Source organism: Emydura macquarii, unplaced genomic scaffold (assembly GCF_026122565.2).
Source record: "Emydura macquarii macquarii isolate MOO-44397 ecotype Brisbane River unplaced genomic scaffold, CSIRO-AGI_Emac_v2 contig_3110, whole genome shotgun sequence".
Lineage (NCBI taxonomy): Eukaryota > Metazoa > Chordata > Testudines > Chelidae > Emydura > Emydura macquarii.
Window position 1 is genome coordinate 249,969 of NW_027133247.1, and position 19,816 is coordinate 269,784.

The window sequence follows — 19,816 nt, forward strand, 5'->3', positions numbered from 1 at the left end:
CCCAGCCGCGGGGGGCGGGGGGCAGCGTGCCCAGGAGCGCTTCGCTCCCCAGAGCCCCCGCTGCCAGCCCAGAATAGCCCTGCCGGCCCCATGCGGCGCGGGCGGCCGGGGCCGGGGGGCTGGGCTCGGCTGTGCCGTGCCGGAGGGGAGGGGAAGGGAAAGGGCCCGCGTGTGTCGGCTCGGGACAGCTGCAGCCGGGCCGGGGGCCGGGGCGCGCCTGGAATGCGGGCTGCGCACCAGGACTTTTATGGAAACTTGCAGCAGAGCCGGCGGCAGCCAAGGGGCGCTCAGCCGCGGCGCCGCTCTGCAGCCAGCCTGAGCCAGGCAGCTCCGACCCACCCACCCACCGCCCCGCCACTGCCTGCCAGCCGCCGGGATCAGCACGAGCCTTAGCAGCGGGCAGGACCCCCAGGTAAGACGCTCCGCGGCCCGGCTTTCGCGGCTCTGCGACTCCTCCCGCCGCTGTCCCTGTGCTCCCAAGTGCTCCCTGCTCCCCGCCCCAACCCGTGCCCAGCCCCACACCTCTTCTGCCCCGTCCCCCTTCTCCTCTCCGCCGCTGGGCCCAGCCTGGCTCCGCGTCCCCCGCCCTCCTCCTCCTCCCGCCAGGTACCCTGCCCCGCTCCCCGCTCCGCAGGCGGCCCCAACTGGGCTCCTCTCTTCCCCCTCTCCCGCACTCATCACGGGGCTCCCGGGTTTGCACCCTGGGCTTTGCACTTCCCTGCCTGCCGGGGCCCCATGGAGTTGAAGGCCACCAGGCACCACCCCATCATCTAGCCTGACTGCAGCACACCACAGGGCACCCCCAGCCCCCGCACCCTAAACCCGACACCTGAATGAGACCAAAGTATTACAGCCCCCAGGCCAGGAGACTGGGTCACTGCATGCCGCAGGGAAACGATGAAGTGAGACTCCTCTTCCTTGTGAGTCAGCCCCTGGTCCGATTTGTGTCATCTTATTGGGGCAGCCCCCCCAACTCCATGCCTTGAACCCATTTCGGCTTCCCATCAGCGCGCGCACACGACTAGACAGCGGGAGAGCTGTGGCTGTGTCACGCTAGCCGTGTTTTGGGGATGCCAGCTAGAACGGCCCAGAGCTGAGCAGTCAGTGGGACTGGACTGTGTCACAATACAAATGAGCTGCTCCTGGTGTGAGGAGCATGTCCTATCCACCGGCCCCTGTTTCCTCACCCTACAGCAGAGTGTGGCGACCCTGCTTTCAATAATTTAACCCACTTCTGGGGAATAGCTTGGCTTAACCTCCTCCCCCCCAGATGTCAATGTATAGTGAAAAGGAAACCTCTTAACCCTGCAGCCACCTGCAGGTGTAGAACTGATCAGAGACTAAGCAGATATCCACTGGAAATAAAATGCTGAGCTAAAAATAGTGCCAGGGATAGTGGTGACAGAGTCACTGGGTGAGGGGGTGGAAGAGCTGTCATCAGCCTATATCCCTGAACCCAGCTCAGGAAACCAGCACTGCACTCATTTGCTTATTTTTATAATTTTAGTCATTGCTGCGTGCTTCACTTTCACTACATTTAATAAAAGGCACTTTTGGAGGACATTACTTACCTCATAGCAAAAAAAGGCTTTGCTAATGTGCACCAATAAAGCACTGTCTTAGCCACAGGTCCTCTTCTCTACGCTTTATAAACAGAAACAATTGCTGTCTAGGTATTTTACTTAACTAAATTTTTAAAGATAACAAGGAATAATGGATGTGGGGAAAGAGTTGGCCAGTGAAGAAGGCGTTTGTGATTAATAGCAAAATAACTTATGACAGACAAATGAAGAATCAGGAGGGCCTGACTGGAAACAATGATGAGTGAGACAGATACACCAAAATTATCTTTATTCATTAAAACTGTGACGCAATTTAGGACAGCAGACATTGTAACTTATTGGCCTGTCGCAAAAACAGGCATATTGCATTTAACAAAAAAATATTCAAATACCAGTTTAATAAAATTGTGATCTAGGCCAATGTGAAGTGGTGGGGCATTTATAGTAAATTTAAATGAGCTGTATTAGTATTAATTCTATAGTATTTCAAAGTTTTTAGTTTATGGTATTTGCCTTTATAAAAGGAGTCCAGGAAAAAAATACGAATGGAATCAATAATTTAAGCCGGTTTTTTTGCTAAAATTATGTCATTTTGACTGAGTTGTTTAAAAATACTTTCTCTGTTTAGTAGATATGTGAATGTGCAAGCCATTTCCTCAGTGTTTCTCTCAGTAGTTTGAGCTCAATAAGGATGACAAATTCCTCCCTCTTCTCTGTTCTCATCCAAAAATGTTTCTATCAATTGCTTCCAAGTGGTGCAATCTCTGATGTTATCTGTTTTCAGATAAAATAGATGTAATTATAGTTTTGTCTGCTTGACTTTAATAAAAGTAATCTGAAAATGAAACGTTTTATGAGTACATTTTGCATTCTCAAGCTATCATTGTCAAAATGTCATGTATTTATTTTAGTTGTAATTGAATTTTATGTTTGAGTGTATTTTATAGATGTAATTTGTTCTGACATTTCTTTTAATGGTAAGAGATCCCTTTTGCTAATTGAATAAATATATATTTGTGAGAAATATTATTGATAAAAGGTAGAAGTATTTTGAAGATTTGACCAATGAGTAATTGATCATTTATATTCTGAAAATGTACAAGTAGATGGAGATATGTACTGAACCCATAAAGTTTAAGATAGTCTCCTATAAATGTTTTCTATAATAGCAATTCTTTGAACACTTCCTGTGAGGGAATATTTTCTTCAATTGAAGAAGCCACAATAGCCTATCCTTCTTAAATTCATCTCTAAAGATCTCTTGCTGATCAAGAGACAATGCCATTTCCCAGCTGTTTCAGTGTCTGAAGTAAATTGGAACCTAGATGGGAGAAAAAAAGAAGGGTCAGTCTAGGAAGACTGAAGTGATGGTGAGAGGCAGAGGAAAGCATTTCAAGGAAGTAGAAGCTATGACCTCGACTTAAATAGAGGGCTTCAGCCATGCCCGTGATAATAGCGTTATGCAGTGTCTCAGTCCTACTGGCATCAGCTCTGCTCCTGCACTATCCAACAGATGCAGCCCCCAGAAATGCCTTCTATCTTCACTGAGCCAGGAGACTTCATTCTCTCCTTTCCAATGCAGATGTAACTATGGTGATCTATCCATTTATCACTTCCATCCTAGACTACTGCACTGTGTTCTGTCTGGACTTGACCTTGAGATTTGTTCAGAAGCTGTAGCTAGTTCACCAAGTAGTGTCCTACTTTCCAGGAAGGGCAAACCACTGAAGGCAAATCACAGTAGTATTCCACACTCTACCCTGGATCCATGTCATATATGATTTTGCATTTCAAACTCCTAGTTTTATCTTTAAAACATTGAATCAGATAGTCAAACTATCTCCATCACATCTACTTTTCTATTCTGCTGCAGTTTAGGGCTGAGCACGTTGCTTTCTCACTCAAAGAAATTTGCTGCCATCAGAAATTAGGATGAGTCAGAGTCTTGCTATATATAAGGCCCAGTATAAGATTACCCAAAGTAGGCCTTCTCTCAGTAACATAGCAGATCCTCCCCCATACATTTCTCTGGGAATATAGGCCTTAAGATAGTTCCCCATTCTCTGAAGCCACCATCCCTGGTGGGAACAAGGAGGTAGCTCTCATATAGAAAGGGTTATCTTAAGTTCGCACATATCATTGAGATACTATGATAATGTTCCTTCTTAGAAATGGCTATTTGTATAAGCAAAGCATTTACAATAATCTGATTTACCATAATAGTATATGCTAAAATTCCACTCTAGTATACTTTAGCTGTAATGTAGAGTCATGCATCTAATTGAGCTGTAATGTGAACCGCTTCAGTTTATAAAACTGGATTTTTAAAGTTTCAACGTTTGGGAAAAGGAGACTATGAATATCATCTCTGTTCAGGGGGAGCCTCTGTTATTGGTTGATATTCTGGACATGCACATCAATTTCATGTAATTTTTGGGGAAAATAGTTTCTTTCATGTAAAATATGCAAGAAATGTGAGCTGGTTTTGTAGTGAATGAATGCAGAATAAGGCGCTGCAGGAAGATTCTAAGATGATATAAAGCAGTGTTTCTCAACCTTTATGATGCCAGGGACCAGCTTACTACCTTCTTAAATTGTGTCAAATTGTGTCAGGGAGGGTGTGAGGGACCGGTGCCGGTCCAAGGGCTGGTCGTTGAGAAACATTGGTATAAAGTGTCATAGCTCCATTGACATCAGTGGAGCAATAAGAATTTACATCAGCTGAGGGTTTGCCCCAAAGAATGATGATTTCAGTCTCTGCCTTGTGCAGAGGCTAGGGGGAGTTTCAAACTAGGCCTTATCGTGCTATATTTTAAAAGATGGTTTTAGAAAGTTATAGTCATGGCATAAGCAGGGCTCAAGTGATGAACAATGAGCAGGGGGAATGCTCCTGTCCTTTGTCCTCTTCCCAGCTTTATTAAACTCAGTTTTTTATTAAATATGTTAACAAGGACAACTGTGCTCTCCTATCACTAGGAGCCTGGACCACAAGTAATACATTTCCCAAGTCTCAAAAGAGCATTTCCTATTATTAAACAACCTTATCTGTGAGTGGGTCATCAAAAGGAGACAGATGGTAAACATAAGACTATGCTGTGAATATATTTATTTATAACTCAGTTGCCAGTAAAACAGTAGGTGAGCCTATTGGAAAGAGGAGTTACTGAGGAACTAGATACAGCACATTGTTTTCAGCCTGGCTTTCTGTTCCTGTATCTGCAAAAAGTAGCATTTTATTTAGCGGTAAAGTAGAGGTGGACTAGGTCACCAAATAAGTCTTCTCCATCTGTCTCATCTATATGAGAATGTTCATTAGTCAATTGATAAACATATGCTTTAATTGTTTCAAACTAATATATTTAAATTACTTCAAAATAGGAAATAAGGACAGTTAATCTGCTTTAGGATTTCCATCCATAATAAACCATATTTAAAAAAAAAAATCTAGACTAACTTTATTTGATGAAGGCTATGCAACAGCCTTTGTTCATTTAAAAGGCAGTGTAACTCTTACATAAGTGGGGATACATTAAGTTTAAACAGGTAGACCTTTGGGCTTAAGCGTTGAAAAGAAAGTATCAAAGTTTTTCCGTCTTGTAACAGCTTTCTGTATTTATTTAAATAATAGTGATTTTTGTGTGTATGTGAGAGAGAGAAGTAATACAATTATAGCAGATAAAGACATATCACATAGCTGGTCATTCCCCCCCCCCCCCTTAGAACCAGTAAGATAAGTAAGTTGTGTTTTTTAAACAATCTTGCACAGGTTCAGATATTTTTCCATAGCTGCTAAACCAATAACGTTGCCTAACCCATTTCCTAGTTTTACATGTGTTACTGTTTTTTTGTGTATTAATATACCACTATAGTTGAGATTTTTCATTTTAGTCTATTGAATGATAATCTTCTCCATTCTATGCAGAGAAGCTATTTTAATAATGGGGTTTCCTCTGCTCTGCAGCCCATGGGGTCAGACCAGACATGTCAATCACAGGTTAGAATTTTGGCTTACCCTCCTGGGAAAACCCCAACCTAGACTGCTTATAAATACTAAACATAGTCTAAGAACTTTGATTAACAGTATTAAAACATTAGATTAATATTTCCTGAGATGTATCTTTACCCAACGTAAGACTGAAATGTAACTTTAGATGTATATCAGAGAGGAAGTGAGATGAGATGGCTAGACTGACTAGTGCAAGAAGCAAAATAATCAAGTAACAAATTTATTTTTCCATCATATTCAGGTTTGTCCTTCCAATTATCTGATCACTACAGAAGGATACCTGTATGGGAGGGCTCCGATAACCAAAAATATGTATAAAAAAAGTTGGAGCTGTGCTCTGATCTCAGGGACAGAAACTTTCCCTGAGAAGCTGAGATAGGATTGTTATGCAAAACCAAGTATACAATAAAGACACAACACTTAGTAAGAGGGGTGGAAATACACGTGGCTGATATATAGTAGGCCTCTGCCGCCCCAGAGAGTAATCTTTGCTTCTGTTACCAGGACTTGCTCTCACTAGGACACTCAGTCTCTCTTCCAAAACTGGGATATATAACTGTGAGACTTTTAGAAGCAGTAATAGTTCCCCCAACCAAGGGAATTAGCGAAGACACTGATAGCAAAATGCCCTCTGATTTAGAAGAAGCACAGTAGAGAGACTGTGCTGTTTAGTCTTATCGCTAGGAAAGAATCAATCTAAAGGATCCTTCATCTAATACTGTTGCTTATGAGGGGCAGCTGACGTGTATAGATCCAAGCAAAGACATATAAAGGACTTGTTTATATAAACAGTATGCAGCAAATTGGGGTGTAAATCTACCTTGGATTAGATTGTCACACAGAGAGAGTCTGCGTGGAATCTGTTGCTGCACATGAAAAGTTCTGTAGTGTGCTTTGATCTATCCCACTTTGAAATGGTGAGGAAGTAGCTCAGTTCCTTTCTTTCTGAAAGATCCTAGAGGATAGTATCAGACAAATGCTCTCTCAGGCATCCTACAGCATTCAGTTCTGTCACTATTCCTGTTTAAGGTATATAGGATGTCATTAGGAGTGCAACTGTGGGCTGAAGTGTATTTAGCATGCAACAGATGTGCTGCTTTATATCTCCATATCTTCTGACATAGACGGTGGAATAGAATGATTTTCCCAGCATCAAAAGGTAATTGGGTTAGAGCCATCTAGCTATGTGTCCAATTAGATTAAAAATAAAGTGATGCTTATAGGATGGGGAAGCAACCAGAAGAAATGGCACACACATCAGTGTTGCCACTTAAAAAAATTTGCCTGCCATTTTTAAGACTCATAACGTGGAGTCTTGTTGGATCTGCATCTGCTGCTGGACGGTCAGGTAGTAGTAGTTGCCAAGAGTGTTTTTCCAGCATTTGTTCTTAGTAAGAAGATTGCAGACTTTCTGAATGTGGACCTCATGATAGTCAGCCATGCCTTTGTCAATTTGAATTTGAGGGGTTCAGCTAATTGCAACTGTCAGACTCTCACAGTAACAGAGTTAGTCTTGAACATATGCAAGACCCAAATTTAAAAGCATTTTAAAAAAGTTGAAAACCTCAAACGGTGCTGATGGTGGCCCATAAGTGTAATGTGCTATCTATGGTGAAATCTATATAATAAGCAGTCACATTCTATACTAGCTGCAATTTCCAGATGATCTGAAGGTAAAGTCACATGTAGAGTATATTGCAGTAATGCAAGTTAAGTACGTCAGCTGACAGGGAAGTAGTTCCCTGAGAGTCATCATCTTTGGAACTTCCTTCCTCCATAACCTGGAGTGGTGACTTTCAGAGTACAGTGAAGGGTCCCTCTGATGCCCAAAGATTTTGTAGGGCAAAGGTAAACAAATATTGAATAGTTGTGCCAATTTGTGAATTTTCTTATGATTTATGTTGAATGCATGCAGTAAAACTGATTGAGCTGAATTTATTTATTTTTTAAACGTAACACATGAATGTGGTAGTTCAGAAGTTACCAGAATCAGAAATGGGTTGTGGGGCTTGGGTGAAATGTGGTAATTTTTTCCCCCTTACTTTTCCAGGTGGATTTTGGCCATCAAGGAAAAATGGCTTTTATCAAGCAGAACAGGCCATGCTTAATTCAGTTGCCACTTAAGTACATTAACAAAACACCATATGATATACCCTAAAAAAAACCATACTCAAATGGTAAACTGACACCTGTTGAAGTTTGCAGGAATTCAGATATCACAAAAATGCTTGCAAAAAGCATGTAGAGCATTTCTAGACACAACCGAATTAGAGCACGCAATCACCAACTTACAGACAGGCAGTCCAAATGGAAACTAAGCTGATTTGAGCACTCATGTTTTTATTCCACAATTCAAATAACACTGACAGACTCATGCTCCTGCCCTTTATCAGTCCATGAGTAGGGTACTTGGTGCTATTAATGTGTCAGCTTTCATGTGGGAAAACTGATAATAAATCTTTGGTTTAAAATTGGTTATGTTTTGGATTTGTCAGAGGACCTGATCCTGTCAGAGGATATGTACCCAACACTCTTACTGAAATTGGTGGGAATTTTTTCTTGTAGCAGAATCAGGAGCCTAATTACTCTCTCAAAGTGTTGTTTCTTGCTGTTGTAACTACTGTGGTCTACAAGACCATCCCTTAGCAGATCAGAATTTCATATTAGTCTAACTATAGGAACACCAGTAGGCATTTCTGATTCTGGGATAACTTTTAAATGCTTCATATTGAAAATGACCTTAATTTAGTGGTTACTACTTTATCAAGTCATAAAGATCCACATTCATTATTAAAATAATTCATTCATGAGTAAAGACTTTAGAGATGAGTAGGGAGCTTACAGCCTGTTTTACTAGATCTTAGTTATATTAATTAAAAGTCTTATTTCCATTGATTTTAAAGTGTTGATCATTATAAGGAATATATTTGTGTCATTGTCATCAAGAGCTGAGAAGGAACACTGGTCACCTGAAAACCACCTGTTTTAACATTCAAGTGCCTGTCTTCCTAATACCATCTTCATTACTAAAAACAACTTAAAACATCTAAATTTAGATTGTTGTAGAAATTGTTTTGCTTTTTGCATTTCAGTCATTTTGGGCAATGAAAATATATTAGTCAGGTTGACATTCTGCTTCTCTTTAATAGCATTGCAGTGTTTTGTTGCTTATAAATACTGCATCTAAACATTTACATTCATAAAACTATTTTCATTAATTATATTAAGTTACCTGAAAGTGTTCGTTAGTATTATTAGTAGTTTTATTATTTTTAAACAATTCTAAATTTAGGTCTAACGTACCTGACAAATGACCACTTACAAGTTTTGCAAAAAAGCTAAAATACAGACTAAGTGGGTTTTTAAAAAAAATTATGTAGCAAATTATAACCGTTTTATGAAGAGCGGCTTAAGGCCCTAATCCAGTAATGAGCTAAGCATAGGCAGACCCCCGTGTTCACGTGGAATTTGTTGCAGGACTGAGGGCTTATTTTATAAACTGTTACATTGAAAAGCGAGAGATGTTACATTTCACGTGGTTTAAGAAAACATCAAACTGTACTATGCAGTGATGAGTATTATGTGGCTATCCACAAGGCCTAATGCAGCTCCAGGAGATAAAGTATTTTCCTGTGAATTCCTTACTTCTGGCTATAGCTTAAACATACAAAGTTTTAAAGCAATGTTTACCCCTTCCTAGAGATATCTAAGTTTTTGCTGGAAAGGTAGTATTATTTGAAAACTCTATAGTTGAAGACGTTGGTGCAGAAAATGAATATGTATGGAAGGTAGTCCTCAGAAATGACCAAGCATGAACAAAGCACAGTTGGCGCACACACACACATTAGTTTTACAGAATGTGACAACACTGTTATAGATAGGAGCACTTAATGGCAAAACACCAGTTCAAATACTTAATGTAGGTTTGAATAAAACTGAGCAAGACTTATTGAACTTAACTTTTATTATACCACATGTAATCACAATTAGGTCATTCATAAACCACTTAGTTTGACCTCTAGATTAGGGAACACCACCATTTTTGGTCATGCCTCTTACTGGCATTGCACTTATTCTATCTTTAGCATTAGATCATTTTGGTTGCTCCTGAGGTTTTTTTTATCTCTGCTTATATTAACTAGTATGGCTCTTCATACTAGCAAAGAGTGCACAGATGTCAGCTTGCACTTTAATAACAAAGCTTCATATAACAAAGCTTTCTGTTGCAAAGAAAAAAACCTTCTAGCTGAAGATCTACCATGGAACAGTCTTGTGGGTTTTTTTCCTCATGTTGATGAGTATAATTGCTGTGGTCAGCAATTACAGGTTACAATTATGTGCACACTATATAATAATGCTATCATTTGTTAGCATGGTAGTGGGGTATAGTCTTTTATATCTAGATCATTGACCAGATTGGTACATACTTTTCTTCATTACCAAACAGCTGTGCAGTGGGCTCTGTGGAATAAAGGTAGTGGTCTCAGTCCCATTCCTAATGGATACTTATTCATGTCCCTGGAACCACTATTACAGCTAGCACCCTTGCTGGCAATATCAGAAGAGAAGTCAGTAATTGAAAGGGCATAGAGACAGTCTTTCCTCCAAATATCTATACTTTTTCAGTGCACTTACCTTAGGCATTAGGCACCTTACACATAACATCACTGTACTCCTTTCATTTTTGTCTGCTTCTTAAGCCTCACTGACTATTTCAGAAATAACCATGCTGGACTGCTTCACCTTTGTTATTGTAGAAAGCTTGTGTGGAAAAACTGATCTGGCGTGAGACTCCGTAGGTGTCTGGGTCAAGGTCTGTACTGATCTCCAGGGGTCGCAAATGCTAAAGATGAAGGTTGTTAACTTGGCAAGCCTTGGTCCTAGCTCCTGTGTGTTTCACTTGAGGAACCTCATTATTTTCCTATTATACAGTATTGTACATTTACCTGTATGCTACCAATAATGATTAAATTGTCAGAATAAGTGAGGTAAGCACATTTTGTAATGTATTATTTTCATTTTGTTCATTTGAGCTAATTCACAATCTGCGTGGTGTAACATAGGAATAAAGCATGTTTTAAGATATGAAATGCTGTCATCTTGAAAATGTTTTCAAGGTCTTAGCGCACAGCTCATATAGTGCTGTATCTTCCTAAGGTACTATGTTCCTCATCACTGTAGTAGCTAAGCACCTCACTGTCTTTATCCTCATAACTGTGATGCACACAGATAGGCCCAGATCCTCCAAGTTACTTAGGCATCTAACTTCCATTGAAACCAGTGAGAGTTTGGCACCTAGATATCTTTGAAAGATCTAGGCTGAAGTGACTTGCCTAGCGTCACATAGGAAGTCTATGCCAGAGCAGGGAATTAAACCAAAGTGTCTTGAATCTCAGGCTAGCGCCCTAAATATTGAAACTGCCCATTAGAGATGGTAATATATACCATTATTAATAATACAAACTATCAAATATAAGATAAATATGGTGATAATTTATGTAAGTGAATCTGTAACAATTGAAGTTCAAATAGTGAATTGTAGCTTATGTATTTCCATACCATTGCATGCTCAGAACACATTCATATAACTTCACTCAAGAGGGCCAAATTAAGTTGTGGAGCACCGAGTTTAAATTTGGACTAACGTTTTTCTACAAAGGTAGTAGAAATTTCAGCTAAAGAGTGAGTCTTCCTAAGCTGGTAATAAATCTGTAGCGATTTCTTACAGGTAAAAATAGAAACAGATCAAACATATCAGGCTCCACATCACAGAACAACAAACCATGAATGACATTGTACAGAAGACTGAGGTAAGTATCAAGTTTAAAATAATCAAAGTGCTGTAGTAACTTACAAGTAATGCTGACAAAAGACAAGTATTGATGCTGTAATTCTGGCTGGTAAGCAGCAAACTGATAGTGGTATAACAAGCTCAAGGAAAAGGAGAGTTTAAGGAAAGGAAGGTTATATTTATGTGAAGGGGGTTCTTATTATAGAAAAACTAGAATACATTAAATATTAGATTTTCTGAAAGTCTGGAAGTGGATGTCTGAAGTGAGAATCACAAAATAGAAAACATAACATTGAAAATTCAGACGACAGGAAAAAAAGGGGGAGGGGAAGATAAGATAATGGCCATACTGGGTCAGACCAATGGTCCATCTACCCTAGTATCAGGTCTTCCAACAGTGACTGGTGCCAGATGCTTCAGATGGAGTGCACAGAATAGGGCAATTTATTGAGTGATGCATCCTGTCATCTTGTCCCAAGTTCTAGCAATCAGAGATTTAAGGACATCAAGAACATGCGGTTGCATCCCTGACCATTTTGGCTAATAGCCATTACTGGACCTATCCTACATGAACAGATCTAATTCTTTTTTGAACCCAGTAATACTTCTGGCCTTCATAACATCCCTTAGCAATGAGTTCCACAAGTTAACACTCTATTGTGTGAAGAATTACTTCCTTATGCTTGTTTTAAACCTGCTGCCTATTAAATGGGTGACACCTGGGCCATGTGTAAGGGTAAACAACACTTCCTTATTCACTTTATCTATACCATTCTTGATTCAAGATGGTTTAAAATATTTTAGTATCTTTAAAAAGTGTTAGTAATAAGTTACTCAAAAGATTTGATTTAGCATCCTAGTGAAGACAGGAGTTAAAACTAGTATAACTAACATTTTATGATGTAGTACTGAAATGGGAAGCATATAAAACAATGTTTTCAGTCAGTATTTCAGCTGATGCATCCATACTTTGCTAGCAGTAAAGTTAAAAGGAGACAGAACACTCAAATATCTGCAAGATGTGGGTATAGTGTACTAACTGGAGCCAGCAGAAGCATACAGATTAAGAAACAGTTAGCGTAGAAACATCCATTTAGAATTCTTCAGCCATATATATATCTCTGTTGGCCCAGGGAGCTTGGAACCTCAACTATCATGTGTTGCCACTGGATTGCTGGGTCACTCCCGATATTTAAGGAATTCAGTCTTGTTGATGTGCTTAAGTTTTTAAAGGAAGAATTACATATTTTTTTCTTTTAAAATGCTACCATGTGAAAAGATTCAACAGTGTATGGTGTAAAACACCCATGTTACATAAAACCTAAGCATAATTAGTCACTGTGATGCTATGTCTTTCGCACAGACCTGAAATCTAAATCACAATCTTGCTTTTAGGGGCAGAGTCAAATATATAGACTTTTGTTTTCAGTGTGAGTGTATGTATTGTAATGCAACAATATAGAGATGTATATATCTTTGAAATTCCATATATGTTATAAGGGTACATTCTCAAAATTCAGGGTTTAACTACATAGACCTCCATTAAAGATTAATGGGATTCATACAGCTTAAGTCCAACAAAACTCAGTTCATCCCTTAGTATTTATTGCTACTTCATTACTTTAAAAAAAATGGTGAAGTATAGCTAAGATGCTTGGGAGACAGTAACCAGTGGCACAAAAATCATGATTACATATTTTGCTTCAATAAATCTCATTCTGTCTAATCCATCTACTTTACAATTTCTCTCCATCTGTTTCAACTTTCTTTTCCTTATCTTCACTTCTTATCTTCACAAAGATTCTGCTTTCTTCATCTAAACCTGTCCAAAAGTCCTATGTGCCCAAACTTCACAAGGGTGATGTAAAGAATAAATTTGAAGCTATGCAGAAAGCAAGGGAAGAAAGAAATCAAAGGAGATCTAGAGATGAAAAGCAAAGAAGAAAAGAACAATATGTTAGAGAGAGAGAATGGAACAGGAGAAAGCAGGAGGTTATTTTCTTTGCAAATATTTTTCATTTATTTTTATTCTAATATTCACTATTGATGATTCTTAAAATTTTTTTTAAACTTTTCATTGTAATTCAAATAAGTGGATTCGAGAACTGGTAAACTATTTTTGAACCTTTTTATGATATTGGACTTTTGTCTAACGCTTAAAGACAATTCAATTCTAGTTTCTCCTTTTAATCAACTAGATGAAAGAACTGCTTGCTTCTGATGAAGAAGAAGAAACAAAGTCTTCTAAAATAGAAAAAGCATATGTTCCAAAGCTGACAGGTAAGAGACTCAGTTTAAAAGTCCATGTAACTTGACAGTTGAAAATTAGATCAAAATACTGAGTTTTGTATTTCACATTCATAGGAACTGTTAAAGGCAAATTTGCAGAAATGGAGAAGCAGAGACAAGAAGAAGAAAGAAAAAGAATGGAAGAGGAAAGAAAGCGCAGAATTGAACAAGATATGATTGAGAAAAGGAAAATTCAAAGAGAACTCGCCAAAAAAGCCCAGGAGGTATATTTATATTGTTCCAACTACTAAGTATATATCAAATAGAAAAAAATTATACAAAATAAAAAATGTTGACTTGGAGTTCAGCAGGAGGATTTGAGGATTTCTTGAGAGTAGGTGAATAGATTGCAACCTAGGAGGGAGATGACAGGTGTGGTGGTGGAGATTTTGGGGTGTGCGGAGAGGAGGTGTGACTCACCAATTAGTAGGTTATCAGTCTTCTTAAACATCTAGTTTGATTTATAGCTGAAGCCAGGCATTGATCAAAAAGATGGACAGAAAATGGGATAGGGGTCAACCAAACAAATATGGATTCTGCTTTCATGTGCCTAGAAGTGATTCAAGCTTAAGTTGTTTTAAATACATTTAGTCATTTGCTATTACACACATCCATTTTAGACAAAAAAATGCTGATTTCTGCTCATACGTTTATTACTGAAAATAGGTGTTGATAAGAAGCAGAGTTATAGACAAATTGAACTCTGAATTGAAGTGTGTCCATTCCTCCTTCCTTCTGTAGTTCTCTCACTGAAGTAAGTCCGAGTAAGAGTCTAAATGTCGTAATCCAAGGCCATGAACAAATGGCTTGCTTAACCAAAAATATTAGCATTTAATCTTTTTCCTCCACACAGAAGAGGAAAAAGAACTTTTATTAGGGATAAATATCCAACAAAGATTTAGCTACTCATCTCCTACTGGGAGTAACATTAAGTTGTGTGCATTCTGCTGAAAGTTCACCCCGTAATCTTTCAGTACCTGTTCTAGAGTTTATTTACTTTGAAAGGCAGGACTACAGTATGTAAATTTGTACTCAGGAAGGAAGTTATACTCATTACAGACAGTAAATAAAATATATATAGACACTAATGTCAAAAATATGGAACAAATATAGGAAAGAGGGCTCTCTCACAAGGCTGAATCTCCAGGGAGCTATGAGGTTACTTTGATACGAAATTAGAGGACAGATTTCCGTTGGCTTCTCTTACACAGTTATGGAATGCATGTGTAAACAAATCTTTATCTACACTGCGTTTACCAGTTTTTCACTAAGAAGCTAAATAATTTCAAATGCTGTAATAGATTACTATGCTATATCCAGGATTTTAATTGTGTTTCCAGGATTGGATAGCTAGAAAAGTAAGCCTCTATCTAATAAGCCCCAAGAACTGTTCCAACATGAATACTGCTATAGGTTAAAACATGACATACAACCTAGACATTATAATTTAATGTTGGTTAAACTCATATAGCTATCAAAAAGTATTCAGAATGGTATCCCTCTCATCTCCTTCCCCTCCCCCCAAATCCATAAATTTAAATGCAACATACTGTACATATCACTGATGCACAAGTTAATTTTCCGTTTTTTGTTTAAAAACCTAAGGCAAAGAGAGCAAAAGTAACATCATTATGTGAAATTCTTATTTAATAGATTGAGGACATAAACAATACAGGAACTGAATCAGCATCAGAGGTAATTGGACTTTTTTTTTCCAAAGACACATTCACTTAACTTTTATTCACTACTTTATTATTTTAATAGGGGCTGGGTAAATAAAGGATACATTTAATTATTCACTGATATTTTGTAACAAGGCTAAAAAGCTTGAGAAAACCTTTTGGCATTATATTTTGTGACTATATATCTATATGAGGCCAACTTATTCTAGCTTTAAAGTAAGTTTAAAGGTGAATGATTTACCAACCATGGAAGTCAGAATAAAAAAAATAAGGCTTACATTTTGAAAGCCATGTAAAGGGTTCTGATGCTCATAGGATGTGGGTCTCTTAATGCACTCAGGGCTCTGAAAATCTAACCTTAAAAGCTCTTTGCCTTTGTTTATCTAGAAATTAAACAGGGATAATGTCAAGTTATAATACACAAAGATTTTTAGATTTGTTTTAAAAGAATGAATGTTTATAATCTTTTTAACAATGTTTTGGTTTACTTATTGCACTTCAGCTTGGAAAGTGTAACTAGACTGGCTTCTTTGGTCAATTTAACACACTGGTTTACATGTGCTAGCACAATGTGGTTGTCTATGAGATTCCAGCATTGTAAGAGGATATTTAATTTAAAAATAGCTAGACACCAAAAACCCATTTTTCAGTAACATATCAAAATGCAGTGTAATGATCACACTTCTACTGAAGTTGTCTTTTGTAAATAAAATCTAAATTTTGGATCTAAATTACTAGACAAAAATGGTAATATTTTGTGTAACACTACATTGCAGAAGAGTATTTTAGCACATTAATTTATATTGGACAATACCTCAAATCCATTTGAGGCAGCAATAAATTTTAAAAACAAAAAGTCAGTAAATGTTTGAGCTGTCACTGTTGCTGTAATTAGACACTTTGAAATGTTGCACAACTTGTCACTTATAAAAATTACTAAGGACTCAGTCCTAGATATCATGGAAATTGGACACATAATAGATCCCAGATGTCGGCCCAAGCTAGACTGGAGGGACTTGCAGTTACTTCACATGCTATTTTAAAGCCACATAGTTGTTGCTGGAGAGACAGGGAGAGAGAGAATGAAAGTAAATTCCTTACTGCCTTGTTTCCAATAGAGTGTATCCTTTGCATAGTGCATAACACCTTAAAACTCAGGTGCATTTGAACTTATGTCTGCAAAATTTCAGCAGCTGTTTTCCAAACAACCATGAATAGTTGTAGATAAATTCAACTGTCTGTGAAAATACTGTACAAGTTGTATGAATGTTTGCTATCAGTCACATTTCAATTTAAAATTGAATTCTCTTGATCTTCTGTTGTCAGAAGAAAACTAATGGCTGTCAGTAGCACTGGAAGATGAGCTTTGCTCTGGTCCCTACTTTTGGTTTCAGTATAACTTTAATGGTTCTGTTAGGAATTTTGAGAAGCACAGGTAACAATGGCAGCTGCATGTGAAAAGACTACTCCAAAAATCAATATTTATGGAAACAAATTTATTATTAACAGGAAGGTGATGATTCGCTTCTTGTGACAGTAGTGCCTGTCAAGCCTAACAAAACACCTGGAAAGATGAAAATAAATTTTGAAGAAGTAGGAAATGAGAGAGAACAAGAAGAAAAAAGAAAGCAAGAAGAAAAGAGGATAAGATATGAGGAACAAAAACAATCCCTCCAGGAAGCCAAGTGTCTTTCATTTGTCATGGTAAACACTTCAGAAGAAATACTTGGGAAACACAGGTTTGATATTTAAACTGTATTTAACCTTCATTTTTGTTATGTAGGGTGAAGATGAAAATGAAGGCAGTGAAATAAACGAACCTCTTTCTCCTGGGAAACTGAAATTAACTTTTGAAGAACTGGAAAGACAAAGACAAGAAAATCAAAAAAAGCAAGCAGAGGAAGAGGCAAGACAACGTTTGGAAGAGGAAAAACGTGCCTTTGAAGAAGCTAGACAACAAATGGTAAATAGATGCATTAATTTATAGTTATGGATACTTGTTTGTGTAAAAATTCACTACATTCCTTCACATTTTTCTTTTTTATACCTGCATTGTTTCAAACTGTTAAATTGAGAATCATCATGAGATTAACAGTTCACATTGAGATCTGACAGCATCATCAGTTTCAAAAATACTTTCTGCCCTCACCATTGTTCTAGATACTGATTCATTTACAGGTTGGCATAGTTATTTAAACAAGCTACTGGTACGAGTGAAGCTTCTTTTTCTTAAAAGCATACCATTGCTCATATTCATTTTTACAAAACATACTAACTACATCACTGAACATTCCAGTTTGATGTGTCAGTATGTTTTAATCTTTTCGGAATTGAAACAATTGTATACAAGTATGAACAGATTTAATTCTGTCCATAAAGTGACTCAATTTCTTATTTTTCCATTAATTTAATATTTATTGAATTTAAACTACTCCAGATGAATTAACCCACGAATATGGTTATCAGTATCCTTCTAGTGGTTTTCAGTCACACAGCTAAACATTAGTTAAACTAGGAGTTATCTAAGTTTTGTCTGTTAACTACAGCGGTGCTTTCAGTGTTGAAAACTAGTATTTTCAGATGAAAACATTCCATGGCAATTGTCTGGAGCTATTTCTTATTCATCTCTTTTGTTTATCTACCATGTTTATATTCATCACTGAGGATTTCTCTCAAGCAGGAGAGCGAGGAGGATAGGAAAGATTGGATCACTCCTTTTCTTTATGGAGGTTTAAATATTACACTTTAGATCAGTAGTTCTCAACTTATTTACCATTGTGGGCCACATCCAATACTACTTGGATGGCCCTGTCATCGCATGAGCTGCAAGCTGTGTGCTGATTGGGCTGCAAGTGGGCCGCAGGGTGAGACCCACTACTCTAGAGTGGGCGTTGGTCAGATTAAGTATAAAATGTCAGAATAAACAAAACAAAAACAGTCCTTTTTTCCCTGTCCCCCACAGATGTCTCCATGATATATAGCCTTCGCCCTAGAATTTTTTGTAAGTTAGGTTGAGCTAAGATTCAGTAGACTTCTGTATAATTAGGTACACTGGTCTATAGCACTAACAACTGTTTAATTAGAATAATAGCATCAGGTACACTGGATAGCTTAGCTATTATATATCCTTATTTTACCATTTTCTGAGTAATTTGTAACAAAATGAGACCTTCTGTAGAGAATTCTGTATTTAAATATAGATCTTACTTCTGTGCAATCAGATGACTATATGTCTGTTCTCCCACATAGAAGGTACACACTAGTATTTGCACTTGTGAAAGGGATTTTTTTTTTTTTTTTTATTTCTAGGAATTTACTAGACCACACACTTTTGATAACTAAAAACAATTATACTAGACTGTTCCTGCTCAGATTGTAACCATCTCACACTTGAGGTGGTATTTTATAGTAACATTTTTCAAAGATCCTGATTCTATACAAAATTGTGGAGAAAGACACTCAGGAAATTGAAACCCTGAATTTCCAAAACCAAATTGTTGGAGCCCAGCATTGGAAAACCTCCAAACTTCTGAGTGTAGATATGTCGTCAAAATACAGATCTAATCTTGGATCCAAATTCTTCAGCTTAAGTCCATCTCTATTTTCCACGTGCTTAACCTTTCCTCTTATTAACAACTACCACAGCTCTCCAACATTATAGTGTAGTCTTCATTTAGTGGTCTTTTTAAACAATACTTTGTTCTATCCCCTCACCCATGTTTTGAAATATAAATTTTAATATAAAAGTGGCATTCAGGTGAATTTTACAAATTATTTTAAAAAAGTTCTTATGGTGTTTCCCTTTCTACAAACCCAACTTTAGTTGATTGTAAATTACCATTTTCCTCCTAATCATTTGCCTTTGGTAGTATCTTTGCAGAGTTTTATAAAGGGGATAATTCAATTATTTTCTTCCATTTTCCCGCTTTCCATAGATGAGTAATTCAATCAATCATTCTGAAAAGCTGATGTCCTATAACTTTCTCAACTCTGTGAGCAACAGCTCAATCCCATGATGCTTAGGATGTGCAGTAAACGGGATCAGTTATGCCATCATAGCTCATGGATTCATTCTCCCCATAGACATACAGTAGTTGAAGGAATATTCCAAGGATGGTGCTTGCTTTCATTCTTAGTTGCAGTTTGCAAATCCCAGCCTTCTCCTTGTAGACAGTGTCCTTCTCCCTTAGACAACAGTGAAGATATTGAAACACTTCATTTCTATTCTTCACTGATGTTTCATTTTCTGGGGGAGTAACAGAAGAACAATCAATTTGGGTCAAAAATAAAATGTGAATATATTATAGTACAGTTATAAAAATTGAGTACATTACAGTATTTTTGTAATGGATCACCATCTGAGGGAAAGACTTTATATGCAAAGAGAGAGACTAAAGTCCAATACCTTTACATAATGCTTGTACTACAAATGAAAAGTCTATTAATTTTACACATCTGCAAAGAACCTAGTTACAGCATAATAAAA

At 37.7% G+C, this 19,816-nt stretch overlaps 2 protein-coding genes across 6 annotated transcripts in view; one reads left to right on the forward strand and one right to left on the reverse strand.

The window, feature by feature from the left end:
- The first annotated feature begins 57 nt into the window (after window positions 1–57).
- NEXN (nexilin F-actin binding protein) overlaps window positions 58–19,816 on the forward strand; it is a 33,704-nt gene continuing 13,945 nt past the window's right edge. Inside the window, exons 1-8 of one of the 5 annotated variants that reach the window (XM_067530696.1) lie at window positions 58–412; window positions 11,297–11,378; window positions 13,160–13,351; window positions 13,558–13,639; window positions 13,724–13,872; window positions 15,302–15,343; window positions 16,840–17,034; window positions 17,114–17,293. In XM_067530696.1, coding sequence (XP_067386797.1) covers window positions 11,352–11,378; window positions 13,160–13,351; window positions 13,558–13,639; window positions 13,724–13,872; window positions 15,302–15,343; window positions 16,840–17,034; window positions 17,114–17,293 — 867 coding nt within the window. In that variant the 5' untranslated portion in view covers window positions 58–412; window positions 11,297–11,351. Of the gene's footprint in view, window positions 413–8,880; window positions 11,379–13,159; window positions 13,352–13,557; window positions 13,640–13,723; window positions 13,873–15,301; window positions 15,344–16,839; window positions 17,035–17,113; window positions 17,294–19,816 lie in introns of those variants that run through there. The other 4 variants (XM_067530701.1, XM_067530697.1, XM_067530702.1 and 1 more) reach the window with 4 other exon arrangements.
- FUBP1 (far upstream element binding protein 1) overlaps window positions 19,046–19,816 on the reverse strand; it is a 52,967-nt gene continuing 52,196 nt past the window's right edge. The window contains exon 24 of the transcript XR_010916703.1: window positions 19,046–19,576. The gene's annotated coding sequence lies outside the window, so the exon portion shown is untranslated. The remainder of the gene's footprint in view (window positions 19,577–19,816) is intronic.